This window comes from Plecotus auritus (genome assembly GCF_963455305.1).
Source record: "Plecotus auritus genome assembly, chromosome: 6".
Taxonomy (NCBI): domain Eukaryota; kingdom Metazoa; phylum Chordata; class Mammalia; order Chiroptera; family Vespertilionidae; genus Plecotus; species Plecotus auritus.
Window position 1 is genome coordinate 92915837 of NC_137773.1, and position 27957 is coordinate 92943793.

General features: G+C 51.9%; 2 protein-coding genes across 4 annotated transcripts; one reads left to right on the plus strand and one right to left on the minus strand.

Moving 5' to 3' along the window:
• Positions 1 to 1764: 1764 nt before the first annotated feature.
• PALM3 (paralemmin 3) lies at positions 1765 to 11842 on the plus strand (the record flags this gene model as incomplete). Of its 3 annotated transcripts, XM_080672782.1 has the most annotated exons (8): positions 1765 to 1805; positions 4280 to 4328; positions 5554 to 5634; positions 6194 to 6333; positions 6483 to 6567; positions 9467 to 9512; positions 9626 to 11011; positions 11144 to 11808. In XM_080672782.1, the coding sequence occupies 8 exons, from the start codon at positions 1765 to 1767 to the stop codon at positions 11608 to 11610; spliced, it is 2295 nt and encodes a 764-aa protein (XP_080528908.1). In that variant the 3' UTR covers positions 11611 to 11808. The 3 variants fall into 3 exon arrangements, with proteins under 3 accessions (XP_080528908.1, XP_080528907.1, XP_080528909.1); XM_080672781.1 differs by having other exon boundaries at positions 9626 to 11842; XM_080672783.1 differs by lacking the exons at positions 1765 to 1805; positions 4280 to 4328 and having other exon boundaries at positions 5518 to 5645; positions 9626 to 11842.
• Positions 11843 to 12347: 505 nt separating this feature from the next.
• IL27RA (interleukin 27 receptor subunit alpha) lies at positions 12348 to 27875 on the minus strand. The gene is given in 16 exon segments (XM_080672765.1): positions 12348 to 12508; positions 12510 to 12539; positions 12541 to 12702; positions 12826 to 12919; positions 13077 to 13170; positions 13545 to 13670; positions 16348 to 16506; positions 16579 to 16680; positions 18505 to 18693; positions 18790 to 18973; positions 20752 to 20825; positions 20927 to 21086; positions 22887 to 23044; positions 23129 to 23286; positions 27072 to 27189; positions 27630 to 27875. Coding segments are annotated over 16 exon segments (1941 nt in total). The 5' UTR covers positions 27730 to 27875; the 3' UTR covers positions 12348 to 12475.
• Between the last annotated feature and the right edge of the window lie 82 nt (positions 27876 to 27957).

Sequence of the window (27957 nt, forward strand, 5' to 3'; positions counted from 1 at the left end):
GCTCGGTTGGTTGGAGTATTGTCCCATACACCAAAAGGTTTTGCATTTGATTCCCAGTCAGGAAACATACCTGGGTGTGGGTTCAATCCCCGACTGGGGCGCATATGGGAGGCATAAAAATATTTAAAAACCAATGGATGTGTCTCTTCCTCTCCCTTCCTCTCTCTCTAGAAATCAATAAAAGAAAACCACTTCAGGGCTAGTTTTAATTTGCATCTTTTAAAAAAGAGTCAGCTGGTCCTAGCTGATTTGGCTCAGTGGATAGAGCGTTGGCCTGCGGACTGAAGGGTCCCAGGTTCGGTTCCGGTCAGGGGCGTGTGCCTTGGTTGCGGGCACATCCCAGGTGGTGGGTGTGCAGGAGGCAGCTGATCGATGTTTCTCTCTCATCGATGTTTCTAACTCTCTATCCCTCTCCCTTCCTCTCTGTAAAAAATCAGTGAAATGTATTTTTTTAAAAAATATTTTCGGGTGAGGATTAAAAAAACACACCAAAAAACAAAAAGCCCAGCCAGCATGGCTCAGTGGTTGAGCATCTACCTGTGAACCAGAAGGTCATGGGTTCGATACCCATCGGGCACATGCCTGGGTTGCGGGCTCAATCCCCAGTAGGGGATGTGCAGGAGGCAGCTGATCAGTGATTCCCTCTCATTATTGATGTTTCTGTCTCTCCCTCTCCCTTCCTCTCTGAAATCATTAAAAACATTTTTGTTTTAAAAACCTTCCTTCTTATTTAAAAAGAACAATAACATTGGGACAAGGAATTTGGAGGTCCCAAGTACCCCGAATAGGAACTAGAAGAGGGAGGTACAGGATGTAGGGCACCTTCTCTTTGCTCCATGGGAGGGTCTTAGCTGAAGTGTGCTCTCCATAGCAAGGAGGTCAGGGCAACGACCTTTCTCCTTGAGTTTCATGTTTTTCAACTGCACAGTGTGACCAAGGCTGTGCAATTAGGGGAAGCACTGGAGACTATGGGAGACCAGCCAGGAGAGTAGAAAGGGGCTGCTGGCACTTTAAGAATGGCATGGGGGTGCAAAATAGAGACCCTTAAGATTTGGGTGGAAAGTTCTCTGGACCTTCCTCATCACTGTTACAGCTCTAAGGGTCCAGTGCCCTGGAGGCCACTTAATCTAATTCTCACATTTCACAAAAAGGGAAACTGAGGCCTAGAAACCTGAGGCGAGTTGCCAATAGTTACCCAGAGCCCAGGTCTTCTGATTCCCAGAGAGCTCAGAATCCTCTGTATTAGTCCCTCTCTCCCCACCCCAGAGCCAGGGTCCAAGAAGGGAGGGCAGTAAGTAGTGTGCAAGAATAGCCAGCATATATGGTGTGCAGTGATGCTCACATGTGAGGGACCCATAGTGGGCAGACTGGGGTTGAGTTGTCTGGCATTCCAAGGGGAGGCACCATTCTCCAAGGAGGGTCTGAGACTCCCCAATCTGGCCCACATGCCCCACCAGGCATGTGAGAGCATATTTGCCGGGAGGCAGCCCAGTGCAGCAAGGAGGCCAGTAGCTGGTAAATAATTTATCAGGACAGCTGATAGTACCTCCCCAGAACTGCCCGCCAGCCCCCAGCCCCCCTCACCTAATGCACCTCCCGCCTCCCAGCCCAAACCAGCTGGACTAGCTCTCCCGGTGCCTGACCGCAGCCCCCCCTCCTGCCAGCCAAGTCACAGGCTCCATCCAGGGCACCTTCAGGCAGGCAAGCAGGTAGTGAGTCCTGATCTTGGACATCTGAGACCAGAACGTGGGCTTCTGGGCAGAGATGGCCCTGCAGAGCCAGGTGTGGTCTCCGGCCACACCCATGTAAGTGTCCAGGGTCAGGGGGGCAGGTGGGCAGGGCCTGGGAAGGGCTCATGGGGGACGCTGACCTTTCCATTGGGGTGAGAGCTCCAGATGGCCTCTCCTGAGAAGACCAGGGGAACTGGAGGGATGCCAGCAGCCAACCTCGAAGGCTCTCTGATGACCCCCTCCCCAGAGAGCTGGGTGGGAGAAGTGAACCTCCACCCCCATTTTGGGGGGATTTTCTGCTTGTAGGCTTCAAGCCCAAAGTCCAGCCTGGGGGTGGGGCTATGACTGGGATGGGGGCGGGGTGGGAATGACAGGGCTCCTACTGCCCCCTTTTGCCTCTAGGAACACCCCTCAGTGTCTATGGTGGGAGGAAATGTTTGAAATCCAACAGAAAAAGTTAATAGCTCCTAAACTGGGAAAGATGATGGCAAAATTGAAATGATCACCTGCTTAATGAAATGGCCACCAACTGTTCCTGGTGGCAACAGGCCACAGCTATGAACGCTGCTGTTCTTATAGAGTTAGAGATAAACAATATCAAGTGCATGTACACAGTATTTTAATATTTGAAGTGTGAGGGCCTTTTAAAGGAGGAGGGTGAAGGGGCTCCAGAGGTTTGTAAAAAATTCTGGAAAATGGGCTCCCCCCAGGGACCCCAATTTGTTTTCCTCACTCTTTTGGGTCCCCCATTGCATTATTCACCAACTACAAACCTGGTTGCCTAGCAACGGGAACCCGATCCCCCCCAGCAAGGTAGAGGCCAAGCGATTACATCTTGGGGATGGGACAGCAGAGGGGGGACTTCAGCCCTTCCCCAGGGGCAAATCTATTTAGTAGAGGGTCTGGCCTTCCTGCAAACCATGACTTCAACCCCCTGCCCCAAGTGAAATCACAGACCCCCAGGCTTATCTCTGGCCTCCTGGCTGCTAAGACAGGGTACCTGGACCCTCCTCTCTCTCCCAGGGTTTCTAGTGTTTGGGGCCTGAGAGCTTCCAGTTCCAATCCTGACTCAGTGACCTTGGGCAAGTCTTTTTGCCACTTCTTAGAGCCTCAGTTTCCCCATCCATAAAATGGGGACAAGAATACTACTTACCTCCTAGGATCTTTGGGAGGATTCAATGAATTATATAGGTAAAGCATTTCACAGCACCTGGCACATGGTATGCACTAGGTAATGGTTGAGTGATTTTATTCTCAGTTGGAATGTCAACTCAGCAAAGAGTCAACTACAGTGTCTCAAGATCAGGGCAGAGAGGGGGAGGGGGAGGTGGCTGTGGTAGCCTATTGGAAGCCCCACAGAGCACTTAGAGCACTATATATAGTAAGTGCTAAATATGTGCTGAGATTATAGCTGCATGGTGTGACCAGAGAAGATCTGGAAGGCCCTGCTTGAGTTTGGGCAGGGAGGCTAACGTTCACCCAATAGTGTTAGTGCTCAAATTAATAAATGTTGGAGGGCTTGCCCTGTGTGTGCCCTGGGCTAAGTGTCCAGAACAACAGGCAGATGTATCCTTCTAGATACTGGCCTGTGAAGCACCTGCACATAGTTCGCGCTCAATGTATGTCCATGATGATAGGTTGGTACAGCGATGACTGTCTCCTAAGTGCCCTGCAGTAGCACAGTCAGTTTCCAGTTTCCAGAAGGGGCCAGGGGCGGCCCGGGAGGCTGTGAATCGGGATCCTGGGATGCTGCAAGGAGGACAACGATGACAGAATCTCAGGTTAAACCTTAAATAGCATATCCTCCTCCCCTCTTTCAGCTCAGAGTCCAGGGCTAAGCAGCATGACTTGATGACCCTTGCCCCCTGGGGGTGGGGGTTGGCAGGTGGAGAAGGCAGCTTTGGAGATACCATGGCAATGGTGAGTGTCCACAGTGGTGGGATGGACACTTCTCTCCCCAGACTCCCTCCCCCCAGCCCTCCACCCCAGAGCTTAAGGGATCCTGGGTAGGAGTCAAAGTCCAGAAAGGGTGTGGAATCTGAAAGAGACCCAGCATGTTGGAGGTCTGGGGGGATTCGAGAGTTTCTGTAGGATGAACTGGAAATGGTTATTATAATTCATCATAAGCATTATCAATCGTGGGAATTATCAAAGGTATTATGAATAATAAACTATGCTACTGTTTTTGGAGTACTACGTTTTCCCCTGCATGGATACTTCCTTGTTAGGGCATCTCTCTGCAAGGTCAGGGTCAAGCTATCCAGGTCCATTTTACAGATGAGGAAACTGAGGCTCAGAGAGGTGATGTCAGACCTAGGAAGGGCTTTAGCTCAACCTGTCATGGTCTCTCCTGACTCCTCACAGGACTTCTACCTATCCTTTGCCCCAACTCCTCCCACGTGCAAAGGGGAAAGAGAAGAAATGCTGGGCTCTAGTTGTTTTCCAAGCAGCTCAGGGATCTTGGGTTAGAGAAGGTCATTCAAGAGGTCAGCCTGCTGAAGGTGGGGCCCCGGGAGACCCACTCCGAAGCCCCTGCCCTCTCCCCACAGACCCATGGCCGAGAGCTCCCTCTACCGGCAGCGACTAGAGGTCATCGCGGTAAGTGACGATCTCCGGGTGAGCCCAGCCCAGCGCGCTGGACAACCCCAGTCTCAGGCTTCTTTCTCGCCTCCCTTCTACCCCCGGGAGCTGGCCTAGCGCTGTGAAGCTGGGGAGAAGCACCCTCAGCTCCAGCCTTGCCTGGGACGCCCCATCTAAATCCTTAGGTCTCCCCTCCCTAGTTCCCCTGTCTCGCCACCTCCACCCTCAAATTGGTGAGGCTACAACCCTGCACTTCCAGAATCTGCATCATCCGATGCTCCATTCTTGAACCCCGATATCCCAAACATCCCATGTGTAAACCCCATTTCTGAGACCCCCATCTCACTAACGACCATCTCTCTGATACCTCATTTCTGGATTTTCATCTCTGAACCCCCATATCTAAATTTTCATATCTCTGGACCCCATCTCTCTGAGCCCCCATCATTCTGACCCCCATGTCTGTACCTCATCTCTCAGACCTGCATCTCACTAACTGCCATCTCTCTCATCCCTCATCTCTGGATCCTCAACTCTCTGCACCCCCCATATCTAAATGTTCATTTCTTTGGACCCCAACCCTCTAGCCCCACATATGTAACCTCATCTTTCTGAACCCCCACCTCACTAACTCCCATCTCTTTGTCCTTCACCTCTGCATCCCATCTCTCTGGACCCCATCTCCACAGCCCAGTCTCGCTGAACCCCCATGACTATGCCTCCCTCCCATCCCCGGGAGCTGGACTAGTGCGGTGAAGTGGGGAAGCAGCTTCTGCCCTGCCTGGGGTGCCCCACCTAGATCCTCAGGCCCCTCCGCTCCCCAGTTCCTCTGTCTCGTCACCACTCCGCCGGACCCTCATCTCATTAGACCCCTTCCTTTGATCCCCTTATCTGGACCTCCATCCCTGAACCCCGTCTCTCTTAATCCCGTATCTCGGAACCCCACAGCTCTGTCTCCCCTCTAGATTTCCATTCCAAGGTTCGTCCCGCCCCCCTATCACAGACCCCATTCCTGGAGGGCCAGGCTTCCGCAGAATCCGGGCGCGGCAGGCCACGCCCCTCCCGCCCCGCCCTCGCCGCTGCTGAGTCAGCGCCTCCGCAGCCCCCTCCCCGCCCTGGCCCGACGGGCGCCCCGCCGCCCCGCAGCCCCGGGAGCCCCCTCTGAGTCCCGCGGAGGAGGGAGGGCAAAAGGGGAGGAGGTGGTCCCATCCGGCCGGCGGGCAGCTCCATCCTCTGTGCGCAGGAGAAGCGGCGGCTGCAGGAAGAGATCCGTGCGGCGCGCGGGGAGCTGGAGGAGGAGAAACTCCGCGTGGAGCGGCTCAAGGTTGGTGGGTGGTGAGTGGGGACGCCTACCCAGCCTGGGCCAGGAAGTGTGTGTGTGGGTGCCTGTGAGAGTCGGTTCGCGGAACCATAGGAGCTTCTGTCTAATTTTGGGGGTGCAGTTGGGGCACAGGTTCCAGCTTTGGGGGCGGCTGTCTTTTCCTTTGTGTGAGAATAGGTGATGGTGGTGAAGGGGACATTCGTGACACCTTTGGGAAGAGTATGGGGACAGTGAAAGTGTCCAACTTTGCGGTAGGGAGGAGCCAGAAGAGACTTTGATTTCACCTTTGGGGATGTTTGTCCCATTCTGGAAGGGTTCGGGAGGATGATGGGTGCTTTTTCCAGCCTGGGGAAGCTATGGGCTGGTAATGGAGTGTCTCACCCACTAGTAGTGTTGAGGGGGCAATGAGGGCATGTATCCAGTCTGAGGAGAAATGTCTGTCCCATCTGAGTCATTGTGGGGCTATGAGAAATCTGCCCAGCCTGGGGGTTGGGGGGTGGGGAGGACCCTGCACAGGGCAGGGAAGTCCATATGGCCAGCTGGAGCCCCTTTCCATGCCCAGAGAAAGTCTCTTCGGGAGCGGTGGCTAATGGACGGGGCTGAGGGACCCGAGGGACCGGAGGAAGCTACCTTGCAGGACCCTGAGACCCCTGAGGGCCAAGCGCAGGACCGCATCCGGAACCTGGAAGACAGCTTGTTCACGTGAGTGGGGTCCCTGCCTGCTGCCTTGGCCCCAGACTGGCTAGGCCAGGACCCTGGGTCCACTCCCAGGAGGTGGCAAATTGAGACTGGGGGTGGGAGGGACCCATTGAACCCAGAGACTCGGCTCCCAGCAACCCCCTTTCTTCCAGACTCCAATCTCAGCTGCAGCTGTTGCAAAGTGCATCCACAGGTGCCCAGCACAAGTCCACTGGCAGGCCCACCTGGCGCAGACAGGTGAGGAAGAGCAAATGGTTGGGGAGGGGGTGTGGCCCCAGGGCTCCAAGCAGAACCTCTGCAAGTACAGTTTAGATGCTTGGTCCTCTACTTCTTTGTTCTTGGGCAAGCCATTTTCCTTACCCAAGCCTCCGTTTCCCTGCCTCTGAAAAGAGAATATCAGCACACACTGGAAGAGGTATGAGGGAGGGTCCACAAGATCTCAGCTTAGCACCGGGAACAGGCACCACAGACTGTCTTGATATATAGTTTCTCTTACGGTCCGAATGAGCAAGGAGGGCAGAACACGTGGAGGAATGCTCATGGAATTCATTCTCAAAGGTGGGAACAGGTCACCATGAGATGTGCTTAGGATTTGAGGCATCTACACAGGTTTGGGGTTTTTTGTTTGTTTTCATTTTGATAATGCCTTTATTAAGATAGCATCCACATGCTCTGCACAGGATTTTGAAAGCCAGGATACTTTACAGTAAAATCTGGCAGTCTGGGTTATCCTGAAGTCCAAAGGTCCTGCCACATTAGTGCCTGGCCACAGTGAGGTGTGGGCTTTCCATAGTCTCCACCTCTCCCTCATGTCTTCCCTTAGCTCCCAAGTGCCTGTCATAAGACAGAGGAGAAGACCTGTTAATCAGCATGGGAAGTACTTGTTAGATTTTTGTGTGTGATCATATATATATATTAGAGGCCCAGTGCACAAAATTCGTGCACAGGTGGGGTCTCTAACCCTGGCTGGCAATCAGGGCCGATCAGGGCCGATCAGGGCCAGGCGAGGCAACAGTTGCCAGGCCAGGCATGGAAGGAATGGAGAGGAAGCAGCAGTTGCCAGGCCAGGCGCAGAAGGAACGGACGCTGGACACCCTGCCGCCATCGTTGGCACCCCGCCACTGCGTGGTTCCCCACCTCCCCCCTTCCTCCTTCCCTTGCTGCCACACCACCACTGTGGCAGGTGGGCTGCAGGCAGATTGGCGCCTGCCAGCCAGAGGGAAGGATGGGGCATGGGAGGTTGGCCACTGGCCCCAAGGAGGGAGCTGGCCCTCGGCCCCCCTAGGAAGGGGGCCGGGAGGAGGGACCACAGGAGTTTGGCTGGCCTGGGGGAGGGGGAGGGGCTGCAGGAGGTTGGCCAGCCAGGGGATGTTGGCTGTGGGAGTGCACTGACCACCAGGGGGAAGCTCCTGCATTGAGTGTCTTCCCCCTGGTGGTCAGTGCACGTCATAGCGACCTGTCGTTCCAGTCATTCTGGTCGCTTAGTCTTTTATATATATAGAGATAAGCCAGAACTTTCTTGCCAGAGATGCAAAAGGCATGCTTCCTCGCTCAAGGGAGCTCACAGTCCAGATGAGGACATGGGGTGCAAAGAGTCTGTGAGTGGGGAGCCCTGGGCACCAAGGAGCTCAGGGGAAGCACCTTAGTGAGGTTGAGGATTCAGGGAAGGCTTCCTGGAGGCAATTACATTTATGCTGAATCTGGGTGAGGGCCAGGCAGGAGGGGGAAGGGAATTTCAGGCAGAGGACAGACTCTGTAAAGGCATGGAGGCTGGAAAGAGATTAGGATCAGAGAACTGTGAGGAGATCCACGGAGCTTGGCCTAGGCTTTCTGCATGGCTGTCCCCAGCTCCCCTCCCTGAGCCCATCTTCCTCTCTCTTCCTTCTTCCCTCCATTCCAGCCATACTGACCCTCTTTTCTGTTCCTTGAACTTACCTAGCTTATTGCAGCTCAGGGCCTTTGCATTTGCTGTTCCCTCTGCTTGGAATGCCCTTCCCCACCTCTTAACTCAAGGCTGGCTCTTCTCATCTTTCAAGTCTCTGTTTAATGTCATGTCTTCCCAGAAGCCCTCCTACATCTTATACCTACAGTAAAGGAGGCACCCCATCACCTCCCAGGCACTCCTTAACCTCTCATCCTGCCCTTCTTTTTCCTGCCAAAGTCCTTACTCCCTGGCATTATGCTTATTTATTTATATTTATGACCTGCCTACTCCCATGGGAATGTATTTTTATTGATTTCAGAGAGAAAGGGAGAGGGAAATAGAGATAGAAACATCAATGATGAGAGAGAATCATTGATTGGCTGCCTTATGCATGCCTCCACTGGGGATCCAGCCTGCAATCCAGGCATGTGCCCTGACTGGGAATCAAATCGTGACCTCCTGGTTCATAGGTCGATGCTCAACCACTGAGTTATGCTGGCCGGGCTGGAATGTATTTTTTTTTTTTTGCCTCCTGAAGTCACTGTCTCCCCAACAGTGACATCACTGGCGAGCCAGACTGCTCTGGGCCACACAGTGAAGGAACAGGCATGCTGGGGCAGGGCCATGTGGGCAGCTGGAAATTTGTTACCAGCCCTGGGGCCAACCCCTATCAGCAGCCAAAGCCTCTGGAAGATGACTGGCTCCCTCAGGTGCCTTGAAAACCAGAGGAAAGGTCATCAAAGTGCCCATCATCTCTTGTTCGAGTGCCTTATTTTACGGATAGGAAAACAGAGGCCCAGAGGTGACCGTGTCTCTTCCAAGGTTACATAGCAAGTGAGGGGCAGATTCAGGGAGGGACTCAGCCCTCCAGTGTCCCAGCACAGTGCTCTGCCCTCCAAACGTGTTTGGAATGTATGTTCTAATAGCAAATGGCGTAAGTGTCCCTTATGGCAATCTCAGTAGCTGTCAATACAGTAGATGCCCAATATAGAATATTAGCTGCATGACACAGTATTAAGTACCTACTGTGTACAAGGCACTGGAGCAGAGGGCAATAAGATGGATGAGGAAGGCTGAGATGCAGTAGACCGTTTGGTACTGAAGGTAATGGGGAGCCATTGAGGGTGTTTGAGCAGGGAAGGGGTGCTGGCATGCAGAAGGTCTGAAGTGAAGACATGGGATGGCCTGACCTTGTCTCTGTTATCCCTGCAGGGTCATCGTCCACTCTCCCAGCCCACTGTGGAGGCAGGTACTGAAGGTGGGTATTTTTGCCCCTAGGTCTGGGGGTCCCAGGAGGAGAGACCTGCATCTGGGTGGCCTGAATCTCACCCTGTCACCTTCCCTCTCTTCAATTTCCCCTCACTTCCCCAGGTCAGACTGATCTGAACAAGAGAGCCTCTTTGCCAGCAGAACCAGTGGGCACATCCCTGGAGTCCCTGGTTGAGCCCAGAGATGAGGCTGTTGGGGGTCTGCCAGCCCTGAGGCAGGTCCCTGGGGCAGCAGGGGTCTCCTCAGAAGCCAATGGCCCCTGCCCCAGACCCAGCCCCCCTCTGGAGCAGGAGCACAATCAGGGGGTGACAGCAGCGTATGGGGGGGTGGGTGAGGCCAAGGGAGGGGGTGTGGTAAAGGTGGTATGGGAAGGGCTGAGGGCTACAGAGGACTGTGCCAGGGGTGCCACGGGCCCAGAGCTGGAGGCTAAGGTAGAGGAGATGGTGCTAGAGGCCATTGGGGACAGGCTGGAAGCCAGCTGTCCAGAGCTCCCGTCCTGGGTGAAGGAGGACAGGGGTGTCGTGGAGGTGGTCTGGGAAGGGGTGGGAGGCACAGAGGGCAGTGACTCTGAGGCTTCAGGGGAGGCTGGCAGGGGCTCACACACTGTGCAGACCAGTTCATTGCAGACCAGCTCCCCAAGGCTCCAGGAGGAACTAGAGGGAGCAGCTTCTGGAAAAGGGGAAGGGCCCCCCAGGGGCAGCCCTGATGGCTTCAGGCAGGGGGGCTCTGTGGGAGAGGAGGGATCCTTTATTTGGGTGGAGAGAGTGACCCTCAGCGAGGAATGGGAGGAACTTCTGGTGGAAGGGTTGGAAGGGCCGAGGACACTAGGGAAGGTCGGAGGAGATGAGAGTCCTCTGGGGGTGGGGAGGTTGGGAGGTGAGGAAACCTGGGAAATGGAGAGGAGACAGGCAGAGGAATCACTGGGCACATGGAAGAAAGGAAGTGAGGAAAAGGCAGGGGCAGAGTGGGAAGGAATAGAGATGTCGCTGGTGGTGGAGAAGAAGGGAAGGGAGGAACCCTTGAAGCCAGAGCGGAGAGGAGGTGAGGGAAAGGTGGAGACAGAGAGGGAAGGCGATGAGGAAGCTTTGTCAGCAGAAAGTGAGGAAACTAAGGGACCTTTGAGGGCAGAGAGGGAAAGAGGTGAGGAGCCATTGGGAACAGAACAGAGTGGAGGTGAGGAAAAGCTGGAGGCGGAGAAGGAAGTTGAGGAGCCATTGGGAGTAGAAAGCAAGGCAGTTGAGGGATCATTGAGGCCTGAGAAGGAAAGAGGTGAGGTAAAGCTCGGGGCGGAGGAGAAGGAAGTTGAGGAAGCACTGGTTGTAGAGAAGAAAGGAGAAGAAGAAAAGCTAGAGGCGACTGAAGAACCATTGACGACAGAGAGGAAGGAGGGTGAGGGATCACTAACAGTAGAGAGAATAAGAGATGAGGAGCCACGGGATGAAGAGAAAAAAGGAGATGAGGAATCACTGAAGGCAGAGAGATCAGGAGGTGAGGAGACACTGGAGCCAGAGAGAACAGGAGGTGAGGATCCACTGGAGGCAGAGAGAACAGGAGGTGAGGATCCACTGGAGCCAGAGAGAACAGGAGGTAAGGATCCACTGGAGGCAGAGAGAACAGGAGGTGAGGATCCATTGGAGGCAGAGAAGAGCCAAGAGGTCAAGGAAGATGCGAGTCCAGAAGCACAGAGAAAGTCTGGAATTGGAGAAGAATGTCAGGCAGAGGAGGTGAGTGAGGCAGGGGCTTCTCTGGGGGCCAAGGAAGAGCTAAGGTCAGAGGAGGAAGGACCACAGCAGTCCCAGGAGAAGCAGGAAGGCTCGCTGGAGGAGGAAGCAGTGAAGCCTCAAACCCCTGCTGAGGGCCAGGAACCCTCAGGGGATGCCACACCCCTCCTGGCAGAAACCCCAGCTCCTGAGCAGCCCACTGAGTGCCAGCCACTGCTTCCGGTGGAGGAGCCGAAGGCCAACCCCAGTGCCCACCCCGTGCCCACCTATGCACCTACCCAGCAGCCTGAGCCATCTGCTCCTCCTGAGGGTGAAGAGGCAAGTGGCCCTAAGCAAAAGACGTGCCAGTGTTGTGCGGTGATGTGAGTCCATGCCCTCCACCCCACGCCTCGCTCTTCTCACAGCTACCTCGGCCTCTTGGCATCCAGCAGAGGGTTCCCAGGCACAGACAGGACATATGGGACTGGCCATGGCATCTGGGAGCCTGCTGGCCCACACCTCCACCTCCACCTGGGCTTCTGGACCCCTTGCCCACTGCCTGTGACCCTGGCTCCCTTCTCCGACTAAACCTTTATACTTGAAAATAAAATATTAAAGCATTGGGACAGCTTGAATGGGTGTGTTTTGGGCACAGAACCACCTTACCATCTCCTGGTAGGAAACTGAGGGCTTCATTTGGCTAGAATCAAATGATTGTGAGTCAGTGAATGTATAGGTGCAGCTGCTGCGACAAAAGACCTCAAGCTACAGTAACTATAAAAACGTAAGTTTATTTCTGATCCATGCAGTCACTTGGGGACTCAAGTTCCTTTCATTTTCTTGTCCTCACCTTTCTCTTGGGTCTGGCTGAAGCTAAATTATGGGCATATTGATGTTTTTCCAGCTCATGGAAAAGGAAAGAGAATATGGAGGAGCTCCATCGAGTCCCAGCTTTGGCACAAGTCATTTCTGCTCACATTCCATTGGTGAGAACTCCGTGCATGGCCACACCTAGCAGCAAGGGAGGCTGGGAGTGCACTTGGTTACAGTTCTGTTACAGCAGCAGGACAGATTTGGGGAGGTGGCTGCCACTCTGGATTTCGTATATCCTCCTTTGTTCCCTCAGCCATCTGTACATTCCCTCCAGGGCCAGGCCTTCTCTGTAGGAGTCCTTCAATCTCACTCAGCTCTTTCTGCCTGGGTATCCTTAGGCAAGTGGCTCAGCCTCTTTGAGCCTCAGTGTCTTCAGCTGTCAAATGAGCACCCCGTCTCCTGGCATGGGGTCAGTTCAGGCCAGAACCTGGGGCCTGGGTGCCGTGATCCCAGAAGGCCCAGCTCCTCAGGTGTGGGCAGGAAGTGTTTCTCATACCCAGAATCAAGCCGGGAGGAGGTCTGGGGGAGCTCTATAACTGGTAGCGGCTCCATCTCTTCCACTTCCAGGGTAGGCAAGTCTCCAGGGGGCTGGGCCTGGGATACCTCCTGAGAAGAGAGAAGGCTGAGATTATGGGCCCCATTTTCCCTCAGTGTTCCCACCCACTCCCCACTGTCCCAGCATCCCCCAACCTCTTGAAGGTTCCTGACAAGCCAGTCTTTTTTGCTCACCTCTACATGGTGCTGGCTGAAATTGCTATTGGCAGGATCGGGGATGTCCTCCCAGACCCAACGGGGGAGTATCTTGTGCCACAGGTGGAGGCACCTGGCAAACAGGTAAGAGTCAGGGAAGGGAATCCAGAGAATACCCATGCCCAGGTTGCAGGGTCTAGGAATGTGGAGTGTCCCCTCACCCTGGAAGTTCAGCTATTGCCCAGCTGCCCTTCCCACTGGGCAGAGACCCACATGTCTGACTGCCTCACCTTCCAGAGAAGGCTAGGCTCATGCCACAGCCCATCAGGAGCAAGCCCCACACGGGAAGGACACCTGGCAGAATTTTCAACTTTAGGGTGTTATCTGGGGGAGAGGGGCAGAAGAACAGTTAGACACCAGGAGCAGGGAGAGGTCAGTTAAGGCTCATTGATATGCCAGGCTTGCGTGAGGGAGACAGAAAATGAGTAGGAGCAAGGGGTGAGGAAAATCTTGGGGTGGGAGTGGGCTTGTGAACAGAGCAATAATCGGTAAGAGTTCAAGGTTAGGGGTGGGTGAAATGGTTAGAGACACACATTGCCTGATAACCCACAGCAGTATTTAGCAGAATCAAAATGCATCATCAATAGTGACCCCCCTAAGTCAAAAGATTGCCCAGTCGTTAAAGCCCAGAGAATCATTCCATATCCCCTTCAAATGAAGCAGGCCCCCTACTACAGCAGTGCCACCCCAGCCCCTACCTGGTAGGTGAAGCCGGAGGCTGGGACCAGGTGGGCCCTGTCCTGCGATGGTGGATGCCATCATCCACAGCTCACAGGGACCGGAGGGAAGGTTGGGCAGGGTGGTTTTCTGGGTGCTTCCACTCACTGAAGGACAAACCCAGAAAGGGTGGGAAGGCAGTCAAGTCCTACCTCAGGACCTTTGTATGTGCTTTTTCTCTTTCTGCAACATCCCCCCCCCAAAAAAAAAAAAAACAAACCAAAAAAAAACAGCTCCCACCTTCAGGTCTTTGCACAAATGTTGCCTCCTCAGGGAGGCCTTCCCTCACTCCATCACATATAAAATTACACCTCCTTCACAATCCATCGTCCCTGCTTCATACTGTACCCAGCACATCTCACCATCTGACACACTGGTTAGATACTATTTACTTTGCTTATGCCTGTGTGTCCTCCATTAGAAAGTTAGAGTCCGACAAGAGCCATAATCCCAGTACATGGATCAGCCTGACACATAGCAAGCACTAAGAAAATAATATAGATTTGAATAAACAAAAGAATAAATGAGTATCATATCCCTTACCTACACAGAACCCAGTGGAGGAAGGCTCCTTAGACCCAGGGTAGACATTTAGACCTCCCTAAGCTATTTTTGTTTACTTTTTTACTGAATTGCTCTTTTTTTGTTTTTAAGCCAAAAGAGGAAGTAGCTTTTTGGTTTGTTACAGAATTATAGGAGACATGAACAGGGATCAAGTTATACTGCCAAAGAAAGATGTCCAAACAAAGTCATCAGGTGAAAAAAAGAAAGTTGCAAAACATCACAGTCATAAGATTCATGGGCCAAACTATCTATACTAATAAAAGGGTAATATGCTAATTAGACCAGACATCCTTCTGGACAAAGCCATGGTGGCAGGGGCCGAGGCAGAGGCAGTTAGGGGTGATCAGGCCAGCAGGGAAGAGCAATTAGGGGTGATCAGGCCAGCAGGGGAGGGCAGTTTGGGGCAATCAGGCTGGCAGGGTAGGGCAGTTAGGAGTGATCAGGCTGGCAGGCAGGGGCGGTTAGGGGCGATCAGGTGGGCAGGCAGCCAGGCAGGCAGAGTGGTTAGGGGCGATCAGGCAGGCAGGCAGTTGGACACCCTCTGAGGGGTCCCAGATTGGAGAGGGTGCAGGCCAGGCTGAGGGAAGCCCCCCCATGCACCGGGCCTCTAGTCCTATGTAATATAATAAAAGCCTAATATTCAAATCACCTGAACGGCAGAATGACTGGTGGAATGACTGGTCACTATGATGTGCACTGATCACCAGGGGGCAGATGCTCAACGCAGGAGCTGCCCCCATCCCGCAGGCCCCAGGCCAGCCAAGGAAGGTGCCAGCGGGGGGCTCTGATCGCCCCACCAGTTGCCCCACAGAGGGAGGCAACTAGCAGCGGCAGTGGGGGGCGGGGCTGGCGAGCGGCAGCACCAGGCCAGCCAAGGTGGGTGCCAGCGGAGGCCCCCGATTGCCCCGCCGGTCACCTCACAGATCAGCCCTGATTGCCAGCCAGGCCTAGGGACCCTACCCATGCACAAATTTCGTGCACCAGGCCTCTAGTAGCCTATAACATGGTCCTCTTTTAATAATAATGACAATATACATGTATGTATATTTAATAATATATATATAATTTTTAACCTAATGATCTATCTATATATATATGTTTGCAAGATACAATCGTGGCAAAGTAATTATGTTAAAAAATAGGCATTATCAATTAGGAACAAATGTGAAGTACTAATGTGTTTAGGGGTGAAATGATACCAAAGACTCTAGGAAAAAAAGTGTGTGTGTGTGTGTGTGTGTGTGTGGCGGGGGGGTAAATTGAAACAAAATTGGCAAAATGGAGGTAATTACTAAAGCTGGGTGGTGGATACACGAGGGTTTGTTATCTTCTCCCTACTTTTCTTTTTTTAATATTTTTTATTGATTTTTAGAGAGGACGGGAGAGGGAGAGCTAGAAACATCCATGATAAGAGAGAACCATGGATCAGCTGCCTCCTGCACACCCCCTAATGGGGATCGAGCCCACAACCTGGGCATGTGCCCTGACTAGGAATCGAACCTGTGACCTCCTGGTTCATAGGTCAATGCTCAACCACTAAGCCACACCGGCTGGGCCCTACTTTTGTATGTGCTTGAAATTTTCTATAATAAAATGTTAAAAATCTTCAAAACACCAACTCCTATGTATGTTAACATACACATGAAAAAACCTGGAAGCTGTGTTGTCATATCAGTGAAATGATGAAAATGCTGATATTCTTGATGATGTGTGTCAGCTTTGTAACAAGCACAGATAGTTTTTGTAATTTAGAGAAAAAGGGTAATATATTTTTAAGAAGGAATTTGTGTCCAGAGTAAAAATTTACCCAAAAGTATGAAAAAGAAATAAAAATCATATGTAATCCTACAATCCTGTTGACACTGAGGGAAATTTATCTTCACATTTCTGTCTCAGCTTTGCTCAATGCTGTTTTATTTTACAAAAATGGAACCATCCCAGAGTTTTGAATCCTTTTATCTTTTTCACTTAATAAAATATGACAGGCATCTTTCAATGTCAATAAATATAGATTGGAGTCTTTATTTTTAATGGCCAAATGACAGCCCATTACTTTGAGAGCCACCAGGGTTATTGTCCACTAGGGAACAGATGACATCATGTGTTCTCCCAGGGACTGAGAGGGAACCAAAGGGGCTCATCTGAGGACAAGGGGTGAGGTAAACTGATGGGTGGGTCTTGTGGGGTCTGGGAGCAGGGGCAGAAGGCAGGAAAGCTCACCATTCATGCAGACAGAAGGCCTGGTCCCACTCTGCGCACACAAGGTGTAGTGGGTGAGATGGCCCCGAAGTTGGTGCCTTGGGACCTCTCCCCACGCTATGACGGGGGTCCCTGGGGGAGCATCCTGGAGTCTCCAAAGTGCTGGTCCCACTAAAGGTGCTGGGGACAAAGCCAGTGGGTCAAGGTTTGCCAGGGTTCCAGGACCCTCCATCTTCCAGCCTCATTCCTTACCTAGTTCCTCTCTGAACGTCCAGACTGAGGGGGCAGGGTACAAGCCCCCAGGAGAGACCGCTGTCACTGTGATTCGGTAGGGGACCCCTTTTTCGAAATTCCCTGTGGGAAAGTGGGGAGGAGCAAAGTCCAGTTTGAACTGGCTCCTCCTCCCCCACATATTTCCTTCATTTGGGTCTCCAGAAGGACACGCAGAGAACAAGATCTGTGTATAAGTCATTTATCTGGGAAGTAACCCCAGAAAACACCCAGAGGGCCAGTGGGGAAGAGAAATAGGGAAAGAAAAGCAGCTAGTAAACTGTGCGTCTGAAAACAAGTTCCCGATGTGGGAAACGGAGGTTCACTCCCGCTGGTGACCTCTGGGAAGCAGCAGAGAGCATGCGCCTGAGACCCATCTCGTTGGAGGAGGGAGCTGGGTATTTATCCACCCACCCTTTATTTGTCAATGGTCAGGGCTGCACCTGAAGCGGCATAACTCCCTGCACTTCCAGCCTTCTACCCAGCAGGCAAAATGTTTCAGGGACCAGAAACTGGCCTCAGGCCAGGAAATGCTGGGGGCTGGGAGATGGTCAAACACTGGGCTAGGATGGGGGCCCTGACACCACCTATCGCGGGTAAGTGAGGTTCCTAAAGTCCCTCTTCAAAACTACTGCTGCTGCATGGCCTTCCCAACCTGGGAATTTCCCAGAACTGAGGCTCCTCTTCTTTTGGCCATACATACTTATGGGCCTCAGGACTCCCTCCTACATTTCTCACTCACACCTTCTCATGCTCTTCCAAGTTCTTAACCTGAAGGAAGGCCTCCCGGTATCAAGCCCCGGCTCAGAACTCATTGCTGGCCCAAGACCCGAGCATTTGACGGTTTCCTGGACAACTCCACTTGGATAAGCCTCAGATGCAAACATGTCAAATAGGTCCCCAAAATTCTGCTCCAAGACTTCCCCAACCAGAACCTGCCTGCTTCTCTCCGCTCCTCAGTCCCCACCTGGTCCAGCCATCATCATCTCTGGCCTGGACTAGTGCAGTTCCTTCTCTCAGCTTCCACCTCCCCCCACCCCCACCCCAGTATGTTCCTCCCACCACATCAGCCAGAGCAGTGCCTGTGAGCACCTGAGTCAGGGCACCTCCCTCCTTTGTTCAAAATCCTCTGTGGCTCTCACCTCAGACAAAAAAGGCAAAATCCTCCCTGTGGCCCATATGGCCATGCACCCTCGGCCCATTACCTCCCACTATCTCCCTGCCTTCACCTCCTCCCACTCTCCCCCTCACTCATTCCACTCCTGCCATACTGCCCTCCTTACTGACGCTAACACGTCAAATATATCCCTGCCTCATGGCCTTTACACGGTCTATTCCCTCTTGCCTTTTCCTCAGCCATCCTCATGGCTCCCTTTCTCACCTCCTTTAGGCCTTAGCTCAAATGCCACTTTCCCAGAGAGGCCTTTCCTAACCTTTCTTTCTAAAACAGCCATTCTCTCTCCTTCCCCTTACACTGATGTATTTTGCCCCAATTACATTATAAGTACTGGCTTTTGTTTCATTGGCTGCCTGCCCCACAAGAATGTTGCTCAGGGTCTGGCTTCAGGAGCCTGACTATGTCATTTAAATCCTTGTTCTACCACCTACTTGCTGTGAGACCTTAGGCAAGTTGCTTAACCACCCTGGGCCTTTCTTGTCATCTGTAAATCCATCATGGGGATAGCAGACACCTATTTTATAAGGAAGTTTGAATGATTTAATGCTTATGGTAAATGCCAATAGACATCAGCTGCCATCACTGTGTACCAGTGTCTAGAATAGATGCTGGCACACAGTGGGTGGTCAATAAATTAATGATACTTAAGCATAACACTCTTTCCTGCATACCCATCCATCAGTCTGCTCTCCAATAGCTGGGATGGGAGACCAGGTGTAGCGGGGCCTCACCTGGCAACAGAGCACTGAGTTTCCCAGGGGGAAGCCGGACCCAGGTGAGGTTCTCCAGGGGTTCCCCGTCTCGAGCCCAGTCCACCACATGCTCCTGTGGCTCCCCGGACCCCTGCTGCCAAGTCACCAGCAGCTCTGTGCTCCCAGCAATGCTGCTGACCACCACACCACGAGGGGCAGAGTCTGAACCTAAAGGGCAGGGAGAAGAAGTCTCAGCTGCCCATTCAGGAGGCCCCCTCCTGGCACTTCCAGGGCACTGAGTGGAGGAAATTCACAGCCTCTTACCCAAGCAGACCAGAGACAGGTTGGTGAAATTCTCCCAGCTTGTGGCATTGATGGCGGACACTGCAACCCACTCTGTTTGGGTTGGGATGGGGGAGCTACAGCAGGGACGCTCCTGGAGGATCAGGTCCTGACCTTTAGCCTGGAACCAGACTCTATAGCTCATCTGCACACAGTGCCCAGGGGCCTGGGGGATATGGGAAAGAAGGGGTTAATATCTCCCATTTAGCAGACACCTATTGGGTGTCTCAGTGAGGTCACCTGACAAACCAGTCAGCGAAAGATTTTTGTTTGCTCCACTTTACAGATGAGGAAACTGAGTCTCAGAGGGGCTTAACAGCAGAAGTGGGATTAGAATACAGTTCAGCCCGGCTGGCGTGGCTCAGTAGTTGAGCGTTGACCTATGAACCAGGAGGTCACGGTTAGATTTCCAGTCAGGGCACATGCCTGGGTTGCGGGCTCGATCCCCAGTAGGGTGCATGCAGCTAATCAATGATTCTCTCTCATCATTGATGTTTCTATCTCTCTATCCCTTTCCCTTCTTCTCTCTCTAAAAAAAATCAAGAAAAACATATTTAGGGGAAAAAGAAGAGTAAATGCTCAATAAATTTTTGTTGTTGTTGTTAATCCTCTCCCAAGGATATTTTTTTCCATTGATTTTTTCAGAGAGAGTAGAAGGGAGGGAGGAGGGAAGGAGAAAGAAACATTTATGTGAGAGAGAGACATCCATTGATTGCTTCTGGCACATGCTGACACTCTAACCCAGGGGTGGGCAAACTTTTTGACTCGAGGGCCACAATGGGTTCTTAAACTGGAACGGAGGGCCGGAACAAAAGCATGGATGGAGTGTTTGTGTGAACTAATATAAATTCAAAGTAAAGGAGTGGAGGGGAGAGCAAGAGAACCCTCCGCTCTTTCGGCTCCGCGGGCCGGATAGAACGGCCGAACGGGCCAGATCCGGCCCGCGGGCCATAGTTTGCCCACGGCTGCTCCAACCGCTGAGCACCGCTGGCCAGAATTCAATAAATATTTTTTAAAAAGAAATAGGGCCTTGTTGTTTTGTACTTTGCTATATTTGCTGTGAGCCAGGGCCTAGCAATACCTGGAAAATAGTAGGTACTCAACAGATTTGGATCAATGAAGACTGTTGTACCCATGTCTGTTACCTCATAATGTCCTTTTGATATTAGCATCCGAGCCCTTAGCACACTGCTATATTTTGTGGAGCTAAGCCTAGTCTTGCTTCCAAACCTTTGTACTGTCTTCCCTGTCTAGAACACATGCTCCCATTTTCTTTTTTTTAAAATATATTTTTATTGATTTCAGAGAGGAAGGGAGAGGAAGAGAGAGATAGAAACATCAATGATGAGAGGGAATTATTGATTAGCTGCCTCCTGCACGCCCCCTACTGGGGACCGAGCCCACAACCCAGGCATGTGCTCTTTTTTTAAATTAAATATATTTTATTGATTTTTTACAGAGAGGAAGAGAGAGGGATAGAGAGTTAGAAACATCAATGGGAGAGAAACATCGATCAGCTGCCTCCTGCACACCTCCTGCTGGGGATGTGCCCGCAACCAAGGTACATGCCCTTGACCGGAATCGAACCTGGGACCTTTCAGTCTGCAGGTCGACGATCTATCCACTGAGCCAAACCAGTTAGGGCCAGGCATGTGCTCTTGATCAGAATCGAACCTGGGACCTTTGAGTCCGCAGACTGACGCTCTATACACTGAGCCAAACTGTCTAGGGCGCATGCTCCCATTTTCATGTCTCAGCTCAGAGGTCCCAGATGATGGAAGCATGCTCTGGGCCCAGCCCTGTGGCAGGACTTCTCTGATCATTACCTTTCTTTAAGCCTTGAAGCAAACTCGTGAGGGCAGTGACCTCTGTCTTGTTTACATCACTGTTATTTGGTGGTTTCCTGACACATGCTGAGAACTATAACTGGTCCCCGCAACTCACCTTCCACAGAAGCAGGGATTTCTGTCCATCTTGTGTCCCACAGAGGTTCCCCAATATCCAAACATCTTTTGGAGCTGACAAGGATGAGGAAGGGGCACAAATGAAAGGGGCATGAATAGATAGACTTTCAGGACGGGGGACAAAGGTACTGGGGGGTAAGCCAGGAGACCCTTACCAGTGGGCAGTGTCTGGAAGGTCAGAATGGGGCTCCACTCGCCCCACAGGTCCTCTTCTTTCTCCATTCGGCAGCGGCCAGACACCTCGTAGCCAGTGGCTAGTTCTAGGTCCTGGATCTCAATGGGGGTCAGGGGTATGGATTTCAGTTCTGGTTCCAGCTGGGGAGAGAAGGACAGAGCAACGAGGCTGACGGCTGAGTAGATAGTAGTTGATCTTATATATTATCAGGGTGGCCAACTATCCTGTTTTGCCTGGGACCAAGAGGGTTCCCAAGACGTTGGACTTTTGTTTTTAAAATCAGGTCCTGCCCTGGCTGGTGTGGCTCAGTTGGCTGGGCATTGTCCTGTGTAGGGAAAGGTTGCAGGTTTGATTCTGGTCAGGGCACAGGCCCGGGTTGCAGGGGCTCGATCCCCGGTAGGGGCCATGCAGGATGTAACTAACTGATCGATGTTACGCTCTCACCTCTCTCTCTCTCTCTCTCTCTCTCTCTCTCTCTCTCTCTCTCTCTCTCCCTCCCTCCCTTTCTCCTTCTCCCTTCATCTCTCTCTTCAAATCAATAAACTATTCTTAAAAAAAAAATGTGCCAGGTATAGCAATAGGTGGTAAATTCTATTATTATCCCCATCTTACAGGAAAAGTGAGGTTCAGAGACAGGAAGTGACTTGCCCAAGGTCACAGAGCTGGTGAGTGCTAGAGCTGAGACTCGTACCCAGGAAGTCAGATTCCAAAGTCTGCATTGCTCTGAATCGTATGAATAATCAAAGTGACAGCTCTTCTTTACACTGTGTTTTGCATCAAAAGCTGAGGCTGAGATAGTTGTTTACCCCTAATATCCATTCTCCCTCTCTTCCTTTGGAAATACAACCTCCTAGTAGTAGTTGGGAGCATGGTTATGAAGAATAAATACTACATTTCCCAGCCTCCTTTTCAGTGAGGTGAGACCATATGACTATGTTCTGGCCAATGAGATATGAACAGAAATGACATGCATCTTCTGGGGTGTGCTCTTATAGTGCATGGATAGGTCCCCCAACTCCTTCTAGGCTTCATTGTCCTGGGGTTGTTTTCCACTTTCTTCCCATGTGAGCTTGGGAAAATTTCTTAACTTCTCTGAGGTTCAGCTTCCCCAACTATAAAATAGAGATCTTAAAAGTATCTGCTATGTAGGAAAGTTGGAAGGTCTTATCAATATAATCCATGCTGGTCCAGCTGGTGTGACGGTGTGGCTCAGTGGTTGAGTGTCAACCTATGAATCAGGAGGTCACAGTTCAATAAAAATGTTTTTAAAATTAAAAAAAAAATAACCCATGCTACTTGCTTAGCCTAGGACCTGATGCTCGGCATGTCAGCTGCTTTTATTCTTTTTAAAAAATATATATTTTCTTATTTCAGAGAGGAAGGGAGAGGAAGAGAGATATAGAAATATCAATGATGAGAGAGAATCATTGATTGGCTGCCTCCTGCACGCCCCCTTCTGGGGATCGAGCCCACAACCCGGGCATGTGCCCTGACTGGGAATCGAACCAGGACCTCTGGTTCATAGGTCAACACTCAACCATTGAGCCATGCTCAACTACTGAGCCATGCCGGCTGGGCTATTAATTCTTTTTGAGTGTTTACTGAGAACCAGGCACTGCTCCTCATCTGTAAAATGATGCTCAGTGCTCTTGTTCTTATTTTAAGGTTAACATAGGCTACTTGAGTACTTTTATTCATTCATAAAAATGCTACAAGACGTTTATTTTTTCTCAGGAAATCCAAGTGGAATTTTGATTGAGACTGCATGGAATTTATAGATTGGGGGGGTAATTTTTTTAGTTGAAGAATATACATGTACAGGTCTTTTGTGTGGGATGCAGACAGACTGCAGGAGCAGGTGAGAAATGCGCTCTGGGCTTGGTCTCTGCTTGGGGGCTAATGCCCTGAATAGGGTTGGGGGAAAGCACTTTGACACTCACCAGGGTCCAGGCCATCTGCTGGCATCTTCGGTAGTGGAACTGGCAGACCAGTACCTTATGGGGTGGCCATGGAGGTGGGGACCATTGGACAGTGGCCTCCAGGGGATCATCCTCTGAAAAGTCCACGTCAGGGTCCAGTTTGGGGGCTTCTGGCTTCACTGAGGAGGGGAAGACAGGGTGCACTGAGTCGGGCTTCAGGACCACCCACCCCTTAGATAGCAACCCGCCCTCATGCCTGTTACTTTGTGTCTCCAGGTTCACGAAGACTGGGGGCCAAAGAGGCTGGCCCGCCACGGCCGCCCAGACAAGGAGTTCATCAGATGTGGTGAACTGTTCCCGGGGGATGGTCACCCAGCTCTGCCCAGTAGGCACTGCCACAGTCCAGGTTCTGTTGGAATGACTGTGAGAAGAGATGGGGGAGTATAGGGGGGTGTACATAGGGCTGGGCCCGAGCCATAACAACAACTGCTCTGTTTGGGTTCAAATCCCAGCTCTCCTATTTCAGAGTTGTGTGACCTTGACAAGCAACTTAACTTGTCTGCGCCTCAGTTTCCTTATCTACAAAACGAGGGCACCTGCTGAAAGGGCTGAATAGAGAAGGGGAACCAATGTGATAATAAGTGGAATGAGTTTGGAATGCGTTTAGAACATCATTTGGGTGCATAATACATGTTATGTGAACATCAGTTATTGTATTTTTTGAGCACCTAATACACACACACACACACACTGGAGGCCCGGTGCATAATATTCATGCATTCGGGGGGTGGGGGGTGTCCCTCAGCCCGGCCTGGGCCCTCTCACAGTCTGGGAGCCCTCGGGGGATGTCCCTCAGTGGGACATCCTTAGCGCTGCCGCGGAGGCGGGAGAGGCTCCCACCACCGCCGCTGCACTCACCAGCCGTGAGCCCGGCTTCTGGTGCACTGACCACCAGAGGGAAGTTCCTGCATTGAGCATCTGCCTCCTGGTGGTCAGTGTGCATCATAGCGACCGATCGTTCCCCTGTTTGGTCAGTTTGCATATTAGCCTTTTATTATATAGGATATATAGGATATGCACACTTATGTCTATGCAACTATTCAGTCAGCAAATATATATTGTGCCAGGCCCTGTTGTAGAAACAGGATAAGACTATGATCAAAGAAAGCAAGAGCCTGCTTTTGGAGCTGGTGTCCAGTGGGGTTGGCAGATGAGAAACAAATATATAATTGATGGTGGTATGAGCGATATAAAGAATAATCCAGAAGGGTGAAGAGGATGCAGTGTGGTGACTGGGTGAGGACTGACTGCTATTTTAGGGAGGGTAGTAGGGAAGATCTCTCAGACAAGGAGACATTTGAATAAGTGCCTGAAGGATGGGATGGAGCTATGCAGTACCTGTGGAAGAATATTTTAGGAAGAGAGAACAGCCAGTGCAAAGGCCCTGGGGTCAACTGCATGGTGTGTTTGAGGGAGAGTAAGGGGGAGGCCCATGTGGCTGGAGTGAGTGAGTGGGAGGGTGGGGGCAGTGAGGGCAAGAAGGTGACAAGGTGATTGTGCAGGTCCTGGTAGGCCACAAGGAGGACTGGTTTTTATCCTGAGTGAGGTAGGAGCCCTGAAAGGCTGTGAGCAGAGGAGGAAGGTGCCCTGACTCCGATGTTCACAAGTGTCCTCTAGGGGCTATGGTAGAGAAGAGACTGTAGGGTCAAGGGTGGAAACCAGAGATCAGGGAGGAGGTGACTGCACCATCTAAGCCAGCAATGATGGGAGCTGAGGCTGGGTGGGTGCTGAGGGAGTGGGAAAAGCCAGATTATGAATAGCATTGAAGGTGGGGTGGGCAAGGCTTGCTCATAGATCAGATGTGGGTGAGAAAGAGGAACTGAGGAAGTTCCCAAGCATTGGATTTCAAAGGCTCAAAACAAGGCCTTCATAAACAACAACAAAAACACAAGTGCTGGTGAGGATGTGGAGAAACTGGAGTCCTCCTACATTACTGGAGGGAACATAAAAGGTTGCAGCTGCCCTGGCCAGTGTTCTCAGTGGTTAGAGCATTGGCCCAAGCACTAATGGATCTCAGGTTTGATTCCCAGTCAAGGGCACGTGCCTGGGTTGCAGGTTCGATCCCCGAACTCAGATGGGGTGTGTTAGGGAGGCAACCAATTGATAAATCTCTCTCACATCAATGTTTCTCTCTCTCTCTCCCTCCCTCCCTCCTTTCCAGTAGCTCTAAAAACCAATGGGAAAAATACCGCAGGTGAGGATTAACGACAACAAAAAAGTTAAACAGAGAACTGCCATATGGCTCAGCAATTCCACTCCTATACATATACCCCAGAGAATGGAAAACAGGGACTCAATAACTTGTACACACATGTTCATAGTAGCTCTAGTCACAGTCACCAAAAGGTGGAAGCAACCCAAATGTCCATCAACAGAGGGATGGATGAACAAAATGTGGCCCATCCATACATTGGAATATGACTCAGCCATAAAGAGGAAGGAAGCTCTAATATGTGCTACAAGGCGATGAACCCTGAAAAGATTATGCTCAGAGAAAGAAGCCAGACACCGAAGACACATTGTGTATGAGTCCATTGATATGAAATGTCCAGAATCCGCAAACCCATAGAGACAGAAAGCAGACTGGTGGCTGCCAGGGCCTGGAGGGGGAATGGGGAGTGATGGCTATTGGGAATGGAACTTCCTTTGGGGGTGATGGAAATGTTTTGGAACTAGATAAAATGGTGGGAGCACAACATTGTGAACATACCAAAACCACTGAATTGTTCACTTTAAAATGGTAAATAATATGTTATTTGAATTTCACTTCATTACAAAAAGGGAAGAACTTGCTCTGACTCCCCCAACCTCTACCACTGAAAATTAGGCCCCACTTCTGGAGATGGGTGGTGGTGATGTTTGCACAGCAAGGTGAACATACTTAATGCCACTGACCAGTACACTTTAAAATGGTTGAGCCCTAGCTAGTTTTGCTCAGTGGATAGAGTGTCGGCCTGCGGACCAAAGGGTCCCAGGTTCGATTCTGGTCAAGGGCACATGCCTGGGTTGTGGGCTCGATCCCCAGTAGGGGGCGTGCAGGAGGCAGCCAATCAATGATTCTCTCTCATCTTTGATGTTTCCATCTCTCTCTTCCTCTCCCTTTCTCTCTGAAATTAATAAAAAATATATTTTAAAAAATAGTTGAGACGCCCAGATGGCATGGCTCTCCTATGAACTAGGAGATCAGGGTTCGATTCCCAGTTGGGGCACATGCCAGGTTGCGAATTGTGGGCTTTATCCCCAGTAGGGGCCCTTCAGGAGGCAGCCAGTAGGTGATTCTCTCACCACATTGATGTTTCTATCTCTCCCTCTCCCTTCCTCTTTGAAATCAATAAATATATATATATTTGAAAAAAATGGTAAGTTTTATATGTGTAGTTTACCTCCATTAAAAAAACACGCATAGTGGCCTTGTGAGTCTCCGCTGGCTCATCCCATGCACCAAAAGGTTGCTGGTTGGATTCTTGCTGAGAGCACATACCCAGGTTTCAGGCTTGATCCCCAGTTGGGAGAGGGGGTGCAGGAGGTAGCCTATTGGTGTTATGCTCTCACATTGATTTTTCTTTTCCTCTCTCTCTCTCTCCCTCTTCCTCTCTCTCTAAAAATCAATTTTAAAAATCTTAAAAAAAAAAAAAAAAAGCAGCTCCTTTTACTCTTTGTGCACTTAGCCAAACCTGAAATGACTGTGAGTTTCCAAGTGGGAGTCATCATGAAGGCAGGTAGTCGCCCCTGGGCCCGGGAGGACCAGGCTTGCTGTTTGTCTCTCTCACTGCTGCATCCCCAGCACCCAGCCCAGTGGTCTCTGCATATGCTCAGAGGCATTAAGTGGCCACACAGCAACTGGGACAGCTTATAATCACTCAGCATCTTCTCTCTGCCAGGTGTCTCTCTCATGGGATCCTCAGAGCCAGCCCTGGGAGGCAGGTGTCATTCATGAGGGCCATTTGATAGAGGAGCAAAGGGGTCTCAGAGAGGGAAAGGGACTGGTTCGGGGTCCTGCAGCACGGAAAGGAGGGAACCTGGATTTATTGAGAGCTGGGGAGGACTGGGGGCAGGACTCCTGAGTCCTCTCAGCGGAGAATGCGAGGACCTGAGCGGCCACCCCTCCAAAGTCTCAGTTTCCCCAGGCCACCCCACTGTACTCACTACTTCTGGCTCTGGAGGTGCAGCGTGGAGGGTGCTCCCAGGTCTCCAAGAGGCTCCCAGGAGCAGTTCAAGTCGCCTAAGGGCCCAACAACATAGCACCGCAGGGGCCCAGGGCTGCCTGCAAGAGGGCGAGGGTCCCAGGGAAGGAGGGGGTCAATGCCCCCAGCTTCCTCACTGCTCAGAACCCGACTTCCCCCCAAGTTCTGATCATCCTGGAGGGTAATGGGGCCCCTTTCGGAAGTGAGCAGCAGGAAGGGGGCGCTGGGCACCTCTACCCAGGCTTTGGGCATAACTCCCCCCCTCACCAGCCACATCCTGTTACCACCCCAAGAGCTGCCATCCCCACCCCCACCCCCACCCCCACCCCGGGGCTGACTTCCATCCCCTGCCTCGCGTTCCCCACTCCTTTCTGCGCCCTGTCCCTGCCCAGGGACGAGCAGAGTGGGGTCCGGACCTCTGTCAATTCATTCCACGAACTTGGGGTTCGCCCTGGAGAGTTTGTGCTTTAAGGCTGAGCGCGCGGTAGAGCGCCCAGCACGAGCTCGGCCCAGAACTCACCCTGGGGACTTGTCCGCTGGAACAGCAGCCACAGCAGAGGCATTAGCGCCAGCTTCGGCCTTGGCAGCAGCCAGCAGGGCGCAGCCCAGGCCCCCCTCATGGCGTCCCCTGCGCCTCCCGGTCCCGCCGGGCCCTACGGGGCCCCGGCCAGCCGCGTTGCTGTCCGGGTCCAGCGCCCCAGCGGCGACGGGAAGCGGAGCCACCCCTCTCAGCCGCCTCCGCACCTTGCGCTCGGGTCCCCGCCCCTTCCCCAAAGCGGAAAGTCCCCGGGGGAGGGAGAGTGGGGAGGTGACTTGGGGCGTCCGGGGGAGAGGGCTGAGGGCTCGGC